The sequence below is a fragment of the Neomonachus schauinslandi genome, chromosome 3 (genome assembly GCF_002201575.2).
Source record: "Neomonachus schauinslandi chromosome 3, ASM220157v2, whole genome shotgun sequence".
NCBI lineage: Eukaryota > Metazoa > Chordata > Mammalia > Carnivora > Phocidae > Neomonachus > Neomonachus schauinslandi.
This window is the reverse complement of record NC_058405.1, coordinates 131,111,933-131,126,859: the sequence shown is the minus strand read 5'-3', so window position 1 is coordinate 131,126,859 and position 14,927 is coordinate 131,111,933. Positions and strand designations below refer to the sequence as shown.

The 14,927-nt window shown below is 38.4% G+C and overlaps 1 protein-coding gene across 1 annotated transcript in view; it reads left to right on the top strand.

The window, feature by feature from the left end:
- The window catches only part of LRP2 (LDL receptor related protein 2), a 197,528-nt gene that overhangs the window by 91,357 nt on the left and 91,244 nt on the right, over window positions 1-14,927 (top strand). Inside the window, exons 20-30 of the mRNA XM_021702805.1 lie at window positions 81-218; window positions 588-869; window positions 2,108-2,347; window positions 3,488-3,607; window positions 3,714-3,830; window positions 5,594-5,971; window positions 7,172-7,420; window positions 8,660-8,871; window positions 9,624-9,808; window positions 10,953-11,181; window positions 12,762-12,939. Coding sequence (XP_021558480.1) covers window positions 81-218; window positions 588-869; window positions 2,108-2,347; window positions 3,488-3,607; window positions 3,714-3,830; window positions 5,594-5,971; window positions 7,172-7,420; window positions 8,660-8,871; window positions 9,624-9,808; window positions 10,953-11,181; window positions 12,762-12,939 — 2,328 coding nt within the window. The remainder of the gene's footprint in view (window positions 1-80; window positions 219-587; window positions 870-2,107; window positions 2,348-3,487; window positions 3,608-3,713; window positions 3,831-5,593; window positions 5,972-7,171; window positions 7,421-8,659; window positions 8,872-9,623; window positions 9,809-10,952; window positions 11,182-12,761; window positions 12,940-14,927) is intronic.

Below are 14,927 nucleotides of genomic sequence, written 5' to 3'. Positions count from 1 at the left end.
GTTTCAAGCCTATTGCATTTTCCAAAATGATTTATAAGTGAGTTGTGATGAAAATGCTAATCACTGGTGTTTCTTCTTAGACCATGTATTTTTTACTGACTGGAGACTGGGTGCTATCGTTCGAGTCAGGAAAACGGATGGTGGAGACATGAGGGTTATCCGAAGTGGTATCACTAATATAATGCATGTGAAGTCATACGATGCCAACACTCAGATTGGTGAGATTGCCACGTTCTTTCATATGTTTGTATTTATTTAACATGGTGGCTTCTTTTCTCTTTAGTACTTAATGATTTAGTATAGCTCCTGATTGTTATACATTCCTGTCACCCAGATAGTTAAATAATGTAAGACTTACAATCTGTTCAATTCTGTTAATCCTAAAAGTATTGTTGGGAAAAACACATTTTAAGGACTTTTTCTGTGCTTAAACTGAATGTTGTATTTGGCATGTTGATTTCCAGAAAGAAGCTACTTTGTAGTGTTCGGTCTGAATGTTCTTTTCCTATTTGTTTTCCTTCACAAACTAAACCTATGATCAACCCAGTGGAAATGACCATAACTCACCTCAGGCATTGCTTTTTCAGGTTCTAACTACTGTAATCGACCCACACATCCAAATGGCGATTGCAGCCACTTCTGCTTCCCAGTGCCGAATTTCCAGCGCGTGTGTGGTTGCCCGTATGGAATGAGTTTGACTTCTAATCACTTGACATGCCAGGAAGACCCGTCCCGTGAACCACCCATGGAACAGTGTGGCTCCTTTTCCTTTCCCTGTAGCAATGGCAGATGTGTGCCCAGTAACTACCACTGTGATGGAGTAGATGACTGTCATGATAACAGTGATGAGCTCCTGTGTGGCCAATTCAGTAAGTAACTTACACACAGAAGATACTTTTGTGATGAGTAGAACAGAGAGAGGTGGGCCTTTTTTTTTTTTTTTTTTTAAAGGTTGGGTTATCTCTTTGTGAAAAAATCTTTTAGAATTTCAGATTTTTAATATGTACCCCAAGGCTTTAGGAAGCTAGATAATAAATATCATTAATAGATAATGTTACCAATGATTTCTACTATTGATCTGGACTATATTCACTAACAGTATTTTTTCTCTGACATTGGCTGTTTGGATCACCAATACAGTCATGACATATTGGCAAGGACCTCAAAAAGTCATATCAAAATAAATAGGTTATATAACCTTTAGTATCTGAGAGAATAGTATTTCAGAATAGGTACTTGGAATAATTGCATTTGAAAATCCATGTGCTGTATTCCCTTTCCCCCACTTTGGAGTAAAATAGGGGTGAAATGGTGGTCTTAACATTTATATTTTTCTTTCAATGGTAATCCAGTCTGTAAAGTCTGGGACCTAATGAATGCTATTGCAGAAAACAAAAGCATTCCATTAAAATTAAAAAAAAAATAGGTAAAGAACAATTGAAATCTAAGAAATCTCTACCAAGGTGAGATCAATAGTAATAATAACCTGTCTTTTTGGAGAGAAAGAAGAGGGTCAGATTTGAAAATAAAAGTGCCCACTTGTACTTTTCTGAAATTTCTAAAATTTTCTCTTTGCTCTATTATCTTTCTGTTTCTAAAAGTACACATTTTTACCCAAATATTTTATCAATTTGCATTTTTCAAATGGCACATTTTAAAGGTTTCTCTAAGTGTGAAATTGTGACTAGAGGAACTAGCTTAGAAGTAAGGGATGGGCCTCAGATCATACCAACTAGAGATTGAATATGGGGCAGATTCCTAAATCTCTCAAAGCCTCAGTTTCCTCATCTGTAAAATGCAGATAATTCTATATACTTCACAGCATTCTTGTGAGGATTAAGAGAGAAAAAAAATATATGAAGCATTTAGAAAACTACCTGGTATATGATAATTGCTAAAGAAATGTCCGCTAGTGATGATGATGATGATGAGAATGACTTGCACATTTCTTCTTTTTTTTTTTTATTAAGTTCAGTTAGCCAGCATACTCTTCTTATTTTATACATTGCTCCCATTGAAAAATAAGAACTGGGCCTTTACAAGGTAAGAACTCACTTAACAGGCTGTAAAAACAAATGTCTTCGTGACCAGTTTGTTTTCGTTGTAGATAATTCCTGTGCACCTTCAGCGTTCACCTGTGGCCACGGAGAGTGCATCCCTGCACACTGGAGGTGTGACAAGCAGTATGACTGTGTGGATGGCAGTGATGAGCAGAACTGTCCCTCGCAAGCACCCACTTCCTGCCCTGCTTCCTTCTTCACCTGTGGTAATCATCTGTGTATCCCAAGGAGCTGGCTCTGCGACACAGATAATGATTGTGCAGATGGATCTGATGAAAAGAACTGCCGTAAGTCTTGTGGTTGGTCAGCCTAGTGAATAGATTTGAACAATCAGTGGGCCTCTCACACTTTCCTCTAAGGCTCAGAGAATTTTCATCGTATCGTAGTCACATCTGTTCCATCTGTCAATTCCCATATCCATAGGCTTATAAGAGCAAAGACACAAGAAGCATAGACTCCTCCTGAGCACTGAGTTAATCCTATGGATGCAAAACGAGGACTGTCTCTGATGTCTAACATCCAGACACAAACTGGGAAAAAAATTCCTCCACTGACTTTTCATATATTTAAGGCAAATTTGTTTTTTTCTGAATCATATAAATGTTCCGGACATTTGGCTACTGGTTTTTCTTTTCGTTTCATAGAAGCAAAGAGGGGATAAAATACAGAGGCCTGGAAAATTAAATTTCCATTAGTACTATCTGCCTGCTTTTCATCTTGCTAGTTCTGATTTCCTTTAGGTTATTGTTTGTTTTTGTGTCTGTAATAATGGTTTAGGGTGGAGTTCCCTGGATGAAGGCCTAGTCCTGGTTGCATGACTAGGCAAGTCACTTTCCTCCGTAGCATTTGGACTTTAAGACCTCTTCTAGCTTTCACATTCTGTGAGTCTATATTTAATACAGCTTCATGTTGTGGATGGGGCGGCCAGCACATCTGACTCTAAGGCTATGTCTCTTCAGCAGGGTGGGACCCTGGTTTCTAGAATTAATTGTTCTGCTTAGACTTTGGATTAAATGCAGTTGTGATCTGTCTGTATACTGTTGCTGCTAGGCATGTGACTCATGCCGACCATGATGCCTAGTTGGGTTCCATTGCTTAGCTTTAGAGTCACAGACTTCAATAATAATCCTGAGGTGTAGTCCAGTCCAAGTTCATGATGCTCACTATGAAAGCATAGTCTGTTTTTCAAAGTATAGTCACAGATTCTGACTCTCACATACAATCTTTTTATTCCTCTTTCCAAAAACTGTCCTGGCTTTGCGTGTTCTTGCTGGGCTGACTTTGTCAGTGTGACCGATTTGAAGGAATTTTGAACACACGTACAAATGAGATGACTTGTGTATCTCCTTAGCGTTTTGCAGTTTGGCTCTGGTACACACTGAACAAGAAATAAACTGTTACTTGGTTTTGTTTTTGAATGACATTAGAACTTACAGAGACATGCCTACCTAGTCAGTTTCGTTGTCCTGATCATCGATGTATTGACCTATCTTTTGTCTGTGATGGGGACAAGGACTGTGTTGATGGATCTGATGAAGCTGGTTGTGGTAAGTAGATTGCTTTATTTTTATTCATGATGTTTAAAAATAATCTCAGTGTTTAGTGGTTTTCTCCTTGAGCTAATTTCTAATGCTTTTTTTTTTTCATTCTTAGTAATTAATTGCACTGCTTCTCAATTCAAATGTGCCAGTGAGGGTCGGTGTATTAGTAACATATATCATTGTGATGGTGTTTTTGACTGCAGTGATCACTCTGATGAGATAGACTGTTGTAAGTACCATATATCTGCATGTTTCATTTTCCTTAAAAGATTTTATTCATTTTGGGGGGGGGGGAGAGTGCAAGCAAGGGGAGTGGCAGAGGCAGAGGGAGAGGGAGAGAGAGAATCTCAGGCAGACTCCATGCTGAGGGCGGAGCCCGGCACAGGGGCTGGGTCTCAGGACCCTGAGATCTTGACCTGAGCTGAAATCAAGAGTTGAACGCTTAACTGACTGAGCCACCCAGGCGCCCCTGCATGTTTCAGTTTTACCAGCATTGATATTACTGCAGGTTTTCTCTAATTTGGATAAACCTTGGAGGGAAGACAGCCTGAATTACAAACTATTATCAAGGGAATGCGGTATTGAACATACAGTAAAGTTGACTAGGTATTTCCAAATAATGACTTATAATTTGTGAATCCAGTGATTGTATAAATGGGCACTTTCCAATGGTCCCTTAGGTAGGTTAAATATTCTTAGATATTTTTGTTTTTACTATTAATTTTTCCTAGGATATCCCAAATTAGTGGGTTTCAAGTTTTTGAGGCTTCTTATACATAAAGATGTCTTAATGGTTTCTTTTAAATCTCAATAGAGAGATCAAATCATGGTATAGATACAGTGTGAAGTGGTATTTGATATTGACTTGAATGAATTCACTTCAACTATTATTTGTTGAATATCTGCTAAGATGTTCCTTAAAGTAAGAAAAATTATATAACCTAAGAGATAACTGAAGCAAAGTACACAGTTATAAGGGCCTTAGAAATGGTACAGATAAAATTCAATTGAGTTTCACAGAAAAGAAATTCTTTCTAGTCATAGGATTCAAGGAGCACTTCATGGAATATAAATCTGATGGATCTATAATCTCCATGGGCTGGTAGATGGGATCCCATCTATGGTAGATGGGATCTCTTCTTGCTCACTTTTTGTGTTAAATGGATTTTAGACTTTAAAAGATTGTTAGTAAGGTGATCATTTGTTAGAATTAATGGTGTTTTGGATCATAAAAAGTAGGTTTTTATTAATTTTCCTCCCTAATCAGAAAAAAAGTATTTAAATCTATGGATAAAAAGAAAAGTCAAATAAAATGCTTAATACTTTATAGATGTTTACAACACCCCGAAATTCTTAATCATTGATTTTCCTGGTTCGTGTTGAAAGTATGGAATTCTTCTGTGATAGTTTGTGGTTAAACTGCCAATTGCCACTGACTTGCTGTTGCCTTACAAGGCCCCTGGGAGGAAGCTTGGGTTTACCCCTGTGAGATAGGGAAGCAACTCTTATCTATCCAGGATTGCTCAATGAATAGTGGAAAGTTTACGAAGAAGTAAGGATTTACTGTCACCTTTTGTTTACGTAATGTATGCTGGTTTCATTGGGTATAGTTTGATTGAGGGAAAATTAATAACACCCAAATATATGATATTAAACACATGAATTCAAAGTAACAAATTAATGGCTGTTTAAGCTCTGTTGAAATGCACTGGTGATTATTTAATAAAGAGGCAGATAAATTTTATTTAATCTGTAATTGAATGAACATTAAAAACATAGGAAACAGAATTTTCTTTTGACCCAGGGACTTGTCAGACACATATAAAGATTTTTCTTTACCACATGTTATTTTAGATTTTAATATTAAATTTGTCATAGTCATTCTCTTAAACGTACCCTTGATCCAAAATCATTTCCTGTGAATCTAGGAGTTACATAAGAAGGATTATGAATTGCATTCACAAGCCCATCTCCCCCATGCATTTCTCTTAGCAACGAGGCCTCCCGGTATGTGCCATCCAGATGAATTTCAGTGCCAAGCAGATGGTGTCTGCATCCCGAAGAGCTGGGAGTGTGATGGTCATCAAGACTGCATCTTTGGATCTGATGAGCACCATGGCTGTGCCCCCAGGACCTGCCCTCCATCTCATTTCCTGTGTGAAAATGGAAACTGCATCCTCAGAGATTGGCTCTGTGATGGGGACAATGACTGCAGGGATCTGAGTGATGAGAAGGACTGCCCCACGCAGGCCTTTCACTGTCCCAGTTGGCAGTGGCATTGCCCTGGCCATAGCATCTGTGTCAATCTGAGTGCAGTGTGTGATGGCATCTTTGACTGCCCCAATGGGACAGATGAATCCCCACTTTGCAGTAAGTTTCCTGACCACAGTTTAATGGCCTTAAATTCATTCTGAGCACACAGTGGCCTGCTGTGTGCATCACCATTGTCTCAGTCACCATGTAGCTTTAAGGAAGGGATTTTGGTTCCTCTATGAGTTCAAGTCTGTGTAGGGATAAGCATCCTGGAATTCAAATAAATCACCACTGGATGATATTTCTCATTAAATCCTTTGCACTTGGTTCTGTGTTTTTACTTATTTTTTAGAAAAATGAGACAAAATGAGGCCATTAGATTGTCAATTTTTTGGGGGGGACTGTGGTCCTAAGGTTTTCTAACTTCAGTATTTTCTAATTTCAATCAGAACTTGCCACAAAACAAATGAAGCCTGGGGATTTGTGTTTGCTGTGATTAAAATCCTTTGATTGGCATGTAATCCTAATCGCTGTCCTTTCTTTCTTTCCTCTTTAATCAATGCTCACTCTCAGATGAACCCCGGCCAGGTATGATTGCAAAATATTTTAGATTCTTATGATTTTAAATGGGTTATGTTTGTGCTGAAAATATTCTAATCATTTTGACTGACTTCCCCCTCTGGAGCATGTTTCATATCATGACTCTGAAAAACAAGTTAGAGTATACATGGCACTAGAGGGCATTTGCATCCCAGGCATATGAAGTGACTTTGGGTGGCTTCAGGCATTGCTGTTTTGGCCCTGAAAGGAAGGAATGGTGGCATGCTGGTGGATCTGTGCCCTCTAGTGTTCCAGTTGCCTTTCCCTTTCCATTTATTCACTTGCATAGATCTTCTAGCCCTTGCTGTTGAATGTCAAAGTCTTGTCTTCCATTTCTCTATAGGTAGAAGAATGTCAGGAAGCAAGTGGGAAGTCATTTAAGTCTCTTTGCATGCTTTATCAATGACAGTTGTGTTTCTTGATGCCAGCAATATCTCCTCAGTTTCTCTCACAGCACTAAATGGAGTTATAGTAGAGGGTTATAGTGAAGAAAGTGGTTTCAGTCCAGTGATTGTGAAGGACAGTAAGTCCTTGAGCAAATTAGAGCAGACACTGATGAGCCTATGGAGCTCATCCAAGTGAATGCTGCTCTTAGTTCTTACCTGGGTATTACATTTAAGGTAGCATCAGATTGTATGACAAATATTACAATAGAGTGAACCAAAAAAGCAAAGATTCCTGACTTTTCCCCTTTGTGATTCTCTTTCTTTATTCTAGACCAGGATAGCTGCTTAGATTCCAATGGTGGTTGTACTCACCAGTGTGTTCAGGGGCCCTTTGGGGCTCAATGCCTGTGTCCATCAGGATACCTGCTTGCCAATGATTCTAAGACCTGTGAAGACATAGACGAATGTGATGTCCCAGGCTTTTGTAGCCAGCATTGTTTCAATACAAGAGGTTCTTTCCGGTGCTGGTGTGATGACGAATACACGTTAGACACTGACAGAAGGACTTGCAAAGTTACAGGTAATGACTGAACTTGAAAGTGAACTAACTCCAGCCAGTATAACAGTACACTCCAGAGTTTAAGATCAAATGTTGCATGCAGGCATTTGACAACATTGGAGTCAAATGGACTTGAATCCTGGATGGGTTATGTAACCTCCTTAAACCTGAGTTTGTTATGAGGATTAAATAAGTGAATACTCATAAAGATCCTGACAAAATTTTGGAAACCTATTATTTTGGAAAATAGAGGTTTAAGCATAAATAGATGATTTTCTATTTAAAATAATAGCAATGGTTTTTGTATTATTTAAAAATGATTTCTGTATCACATTTAAGCATCTTCATACAATGCTTAATTGACTCAATTCAACCAATATTAATTCAGTTTCTATAATGTGAAGGTGATTATACTATGTATTAAGATACTGATTTGACTGCTTCAAAAGTGACCAAATAAAGGTGGGTAACACAAAATAGACAGTTCCTTTCTTTCTCAAGTAGGAGTGTGCATGGTAGACAGTCCAGGGGATAAAGTTGGGGGTGAAGGCTGTGTGCCATGCTAAAACTTGGCATCATTTATTACTAAAAAGGAAGTGGAGAGGGGATATTGAGAGGTAATTAAAAGTCTCTGCCACAGCTGCAAAACAAAAAGAATTAATTCCCATTATTAGGAAGCCTACATTGTAGGAAGGAAGATAAGCAATATTCAAAAGTAAGTACAAAAATAACAAATAGTAACTGGAAAAATGCAAGTATAGTTCGCTCCAGATTGATAGTGAGATGAACACTGGAGTATAATTAAAGGAAGAAAGCTATTTTGGAAAAAGCTTATATTAATAAATACTCAAAATCAGCTAACTATTAAGATGAACATGAAATGAATAAATTCTTTTTATAGGGACTTTTGTTTGTTTTCCCTAGTACTATAATTTGGAGTTAAATCTTCCTTCTGTTATCAAAAGTATTGCATCAAGGGGCGGCTGGGTGGCTCAGTCATTAAGCGTCTGCCTTCGGCTCAGGTCATGGTCCCAGGGTCCTGGGATCGAGCCCCGCATCGGGCTCCCTGCTCAACGGGAAGCCTGCTTCTCCCTCTCCCACTCCCCCTGCTTGTGTTCCCTCTCTCGCTGTGTCTCCCTCTGTCAAATAAATAAATAAAATCTTTTTTTTAAAAAAAGTATTGCATCAAATATTTAAGAGATGTTTTAATTGTGGTTTCTCCCATGTTCATTGACATTTTTGTATTTTCTTCTTGGACAGGATCTGAAAGTCTGTTGCTACTTGTGGCAAGTCAGAACCAGATTGTTGCTGACAATATCACCTCCCAGGTTCACAATATCTATTCAGTTGTCCGGAATGGTTCTCACATTGTAGCTCTTGATTTTGATTCAATCAGTGGTCGTGTCTTTTGGTCTGATGGAAGTCAGGGTAAAATCTGGAGTGCGTTTCAAAATGGAACAGACAGAAGAGTAGTAAGTACATTTCTGTTGATACTTGGCCTGACTAGTCCCCCTGTCTTGGGTCTAATACTCTTATTCACCAGGGAGAACAGGTCCTACCTCATCCTGGGTAGCTCTCATATTCCCCTCTGGGCCACATTGCACCCAAGAGGCCTGGAAGTTCGTAACTCCCAATACATGGGTGTTTTAGATAAGAATGTGGCCTCTGAAGGCAGATCTGTGATTCTGAATTCCAGGTCACATGATGCCAAGACTTCACAATTTTCTTTTTCCTAGTGGATGAGAGCAGAGGAAAATACAGGGGAGTTAGGGGTTGTTTTTCCTTAGCTTTAATCTAGTTAGGTTTCTCAGTCCCATCTCCCACAGTTTCAGTTTCTTGACCCTTAGTGGTTATGTTTCCTCTGCCCCTTAGGACTTTATTTTGTAATTGTTGGCATTTAATCAGTAAAGATATTATTTTGGCATGTGAACATTTTATAGTTTCGTAGGGTTGCCAGTTTAGCGAATGGATGGAGCTTTTGTTTAAATGCAAAAACTTTAAACAGTAGAGGTATCCTAGAGTATTCAGTTCTACGAAATGTAGTATATTTTTCCTGGAAAGCCCTACTGTTGATTTGGTGGTTAGCTACGCGGAAGACAAAATTTTCTCATCCTCACAAGCAATCATAGGACAGGTTTAGTTGTTTTATTCTAGATTTTCATATAATTTCAGTGTTTGCATTTATTGTCTTTAGAATTCACTTTTTATTCACTTTTGTCTTTAGATACTTAACAGTGGTGTGACTATGACTGAAAGTATTGTGGTAGATTGGGTAGGTCGCAATCTTTACTGGACAGACTATGCCCTGGAAACAATTGAAGTATCTAAACTGGATGGTAGCCACAGGACTGTGCTGATTAGTAAGAATGTATCAAATCCAAGGGGACTAGCATTAGATCCCAGAATTAGGTAAGACTTTTTTTTTTTAATGATACTGCTGTGACATGGTTATGAGGGAAAAACAGTAGTAACCTGATGTGGCTGATACGCATGTCTCAAAATTTGAAATGAAACTTTGTTTAAACATCTCTATAGAAATGGTAACCAACCAGGTGTTATTGGTATCCATCCTTTATCTTTTTAGTCTTCTTCATATAGTGCATGAGAGCAATTGGTTGTTCACTTTAAGAACACGTTGGTTCGTTACGATTCATTGATTCATTAGCTTGGTAACACAATTATTGAACTGATTGTTACAGAATTACATAATTAGGTCTCTAATGAATGTACACAATAGTATTCCATAGATGGGCCAGTTTGCAACTCATTGATTCATTAGCTTGGTAATATAATTATTGAACTGATTGTTATAGAATTATATAATTAGGTATCTAACGAATGTACACAATAGTATTCCATAGATGGGCCAGTTTGTAACTTTGATATCTCATGGTTATACAACAACAAAAAAAGCAAGATTTTCCTGCTTTAGTTTCATGTTGTTTATTAGTGTTCCCTTTTATGTCATGTAGGGAAGAAAATGTTTGCCTGCTGGTCCTGAAGGGAAGGAGAAATTCTCCCAGATGCTTTGAAACCTTGGATGGCTTCTTTCCTTGAGTTTACTTAAAATTCTCTAACTTAGATTTTTTTCTGTAGGATCATGAGTTAGGCAAATTATGCTTAATGGCAATGAAGACTTCCTAGATACTGTAAAGTATTACACACCAGTGAAATTTATGATGGATCTCTAATGATGAACAAGTGACTCTTTTATCTTAAAAAATGACAGGGTAGATAAACAAGGCCAGATGGATTTTTCTAGATGAACTATTTGTGGATTGTACAGAAACATGAGTAGGCATTGGGACATTTCATTGTCATAATGTTCTGTATGTTTTATGAACATTTTAGAAACACCCAGATGGCTTATGACTGCATTATGATTACAGTTTTACTTTGGGACACTCAGAGGAAATAATAAGCTCTGTACAGACATTCTGAACTGGAGATGATTTATTTTAAGTAGAACATAAAGATGATGTCATCTTAAAATGGCAGTTATTTTCAGATTGAACTATATCCTTTCCAATTGGTGATGAATTTCTTTTCACAGTGACCATGTGATGTTCTGGTCTGACTGGGGCCATCACCCTCGTATTGAGCGAGCCAGCATGGATGGCAGTCTGCGCATTGTCATTGTCCGGGAGAAGATTTTCTGGCCCAGTGGCATAACTATTGACTACCCCAACAGACTGCTCTACTTTATAGATTCCTATCTTGATTACATAGACTATTGTGATTATAATGGACAGCATCGGAGGCAGGTGATAGCCAGTGATTTGGTAAGTTGGTATTGAGGAAAACTAAACTGAACCCACAAGAGTGGCTTAGTCGAAAGCACATACAGTAACAAGAAAACTAAGAAATTGATTATTGTGTCTTAGACATTACAAGGTCAATCCGGAAAGTGGCAACAGGAGTGAGGGTCAATCCATCTTTTCTAACAGAAAATATTTTTATTCCAGTTCATGATCAGATTGTGCCATGTCCAGGAAGGATTAATAGTTTGTGTGATTTAGTTGATCTGTAGATGCTAATCTGTTTCTTCTATGAATCACAGACCTGTACCTCTGAAACAAATAATATATTACATGTTAAAAAAAGAAGAAGATAGCAGGAAGGGAAAAATGAAGGGGGGGGAAATCGGAGGGGGAGACGAACCATGAGAGACTATGGACTCTGAGAAACAAACTGAGGGTTCTAGAGGAGAGGAGGGAGGGGGGATGGGTTAGCCTGGTGATGGGTATTAAAGAGAGTACGTATTGAATGGAGCACTGGGTGTTATACGCAAGCAATGAATCATGGAACACTGCATCAAAAACTAATGGTGTAATGTATGGTGATTAACATAACAATAAAATTAAAAAAACCCCAAATTTTAAAAAAGTTTTAAGCAAAAATTAATAATTTATATTTAGATTTCTCAATTAAATCACAGCCTGTTACATATTTCGTATCTTTTATTGGAGTATAATTGATATATAACGCTATATTGGTTTCAGGTGTACAACATATTAATTAGACAATTCTATATGTTAATCAATTTTTATTCAGAAAATTCTGAATTTGTTCTCACAAGTTAAATGGGAAGATACAGAAAATACGTATTTCACCAAAGAGCTGTTACTGACTTCTATTTAAAATTGTCATTGTTGGGGCACCTGGGTGGCTCAGTCGGTTAAGGTCTGACTCTTGATTTCAGCTCAGGTCAGCTCCTGAGATCAAGCCCCATGTCAGGATCCGTGCTCAGCACGAGTCTGCTTGGGTTTCTCTCTCCCCCTTTCCCTCTGCCCCTCCCCCTGCTCTCTCTGCCTCTAAAATAAGTAAGTCTAAAAAATAATAAAAAAATACTACAGTTGTCATTGTTGATGGTTCTGTGGCTTTAAGGGACCCTGGCAGGGCCTCCCTACCTTCAGGGAATAGGCATCTAGGCTCTTACCAGATTTACGTGAATCTGTGAGTGGCAGAGATAGAACTGGGTAAAGAGTGGCGATAATGGGCTGGGGGCTAAGGCTTGGGGGTAGGGGATCCCGATAAGTCATCTTACTTTCTGCACTTCAGTGTTGCTTTCGTTCGTAAAATGGATGCCCAGAGTAATTACCAGAGTAAAAAGGAAGACTAAATGACACACATAGGTGAAAGAATTTGGGGTGGTATAATGGGATATGTATAGGTCAGCAGTGCATTTTTGTATCTGTCTCTTTATTAAGAGACAGATGTCTCTTAATAAAGAGACATGTCTTTATTAAATAATTAAATGCTAAAGGAAACCATGTTCTTGGGCAGTTATCCTTTTCCTTTTCTATATTATTCACCTTTTTTATTTCTGGGCAAAGTCTCATTGTTCTCTTTGGCTTCACAGATTCTGCGACATCCCTATGCCCTAACTCTCTTTGAAGATTCCGTGTACTGGACTGACCGCTCTACTTATCAGGTTGTTCAAGCCAATAAGTGGCATGGTGGGAACCAGTCAGTCATAATTCGTAATGTTCAGCAGCCTCTTGGGGTTGTTGCAGTTCATCCTGTGAAACAACCAGATGGTGAGTGATACAGAGACATCTGCCTGGGAATAGCTTGGAAACCACTTGTTCTGGGAACACTGAGCATACAGTGTTGCAGACCTATTTGTTTGGGCAGTACATTTTCCTTTCCTCTTTACCAACCACCCCAGTCCTAACCTTTCCATTACTTTTATTTACCACGGTAGACGAAAATCTTGTGTGTAACAGCAGATCTAAATTGTGTCATTTTATTCAGCAGTTGGCTACTGTTTCTGTGACAGTCTCGGAATCCCGATTTCTTTGGCTGACAAGTGGGGCATAGACCAGACAGTCCCTTAGATCCTTTCATTGCTGCCACTCTGTGGCTTAGAGCAGCTTATTCTTAGGACTCGTTTATTATGGCACGGCGCCCTGTAGGTGTGCTACAGCCACCCCAAGTCGTCCTAGATGTTTGGTGTGCATGGCTAGGGGATTTCAACATTTGGCATTGGTGGTGTTCTTTCTGGTGGGAAGAGGGATAAGTCGCTTAATCTTCACACAAACAAAACCTGTAGTGCTTTCTCACTATGCCTCAGAATCTGGCCCTTTTTCTTCCTTGTCTCCTCTTCCATTTACTCTTGCCACGCTGGACTTCATTTTGCTCCAGAAGCATACCAGGCTACCTCCTACTCTGAACTTTGGTACCAGTTCTTTCTACTGCCTGGAACACCCCTTCTCCAGATTTCTGCTTGAGTTGCTCCTTCAGTGTCATTTAGGATTCTCTCAAATGCTCCTTGGTGGCCCTTGACTACCCTATCTAAAATAGCTTACCCCTCTCGTAATTCTTTTGCTCTTTACCTACATATCTTGAAATCACATAATTTATGAGTTTAAGTCTGTCTCCCTTTGTTAGAATATCTGCCCCATGTTTACAGTATTCTCAGTGCTTAAAATGGTGTTTGGAACATGGTGAACATTTTTTGAGTGAATGAATCCAATGCAGTATATGTAATAAGAACATTAAAGATCTGGAGAACATCCTGTCAGTTTGGGATGCACACAGGATCCCTTATTTATTTTAAAAAGCAGAGACACACAAAGATGTCATCAATAGAAAAATAAAAGATTACTATCTAACCAAAACTTGGACAATAGTGGGTAAGTGTCAAGGTCACAAAGGGAACGTGCACGTTGGTTTCATTTAATGTAAAAAGATCTCTTTTAGCTCGGGCAAGGAGACACGTATTGTTTGGCATCATATTTCTATTACTAAGCTCGGGGTTACTCAGTGGCTATTTGTTCATAGTCTGGTTATAGACAGAATTGTTCTGTGACCTTGGGGAAGTCATTACCCCCTTGTTTCTCTTTCGAATTTTGTGTTGAAAGCATAATGCTAGGGAAGAGTAATGTAGTTTAGGGGGAAAAAAAAGCCAAACTGACAGAGGTAACCTAATGTACTGTGTCTCTACTGGGCGTCTCTGGGAGGATAGTAACAGCATGACTGTGTGTACATTTTAAAATTTATTTATTTAAATTGAGAGAAATTTGACATATAACATTATATTTTTAGGTGTACAACATGATTTGATATATGTACATATTATGAAATGATCATGACAATAAGTTCAGTGAATATCCCCCATTATATGAAGTTAACAAAATTTTTGTGTATGTGTGTGATGAGAATTTTTAAGATCTACTGTCTTAACGACTTTAAAATATATGATACAGCATTGTTAACTGTAGTCATCATACTGTACATTATATCCTAGGACTTACTTATCTTGTAGTTGGAAGTTTTCACCTTTTGACCACCTTCACCCATTTTGCCCACCGCCTACTCTGTGCATTTGGCAACCGCCAATCTGTTCTATGAGTTTGGTTTTTCTTAGATTTCGCATACGAGTGAGATCATGTAGTATTTGTCTTTCTCTCTCTGACTTATTTCACTTAGTGTATGCTTTCAAGGTCCATCCATGTTGTTGCAAACAGCAAGATTTTCTTCTTTTTCATGGCTGAATGATATTAATTGTGTGTGTGTGTGTGTG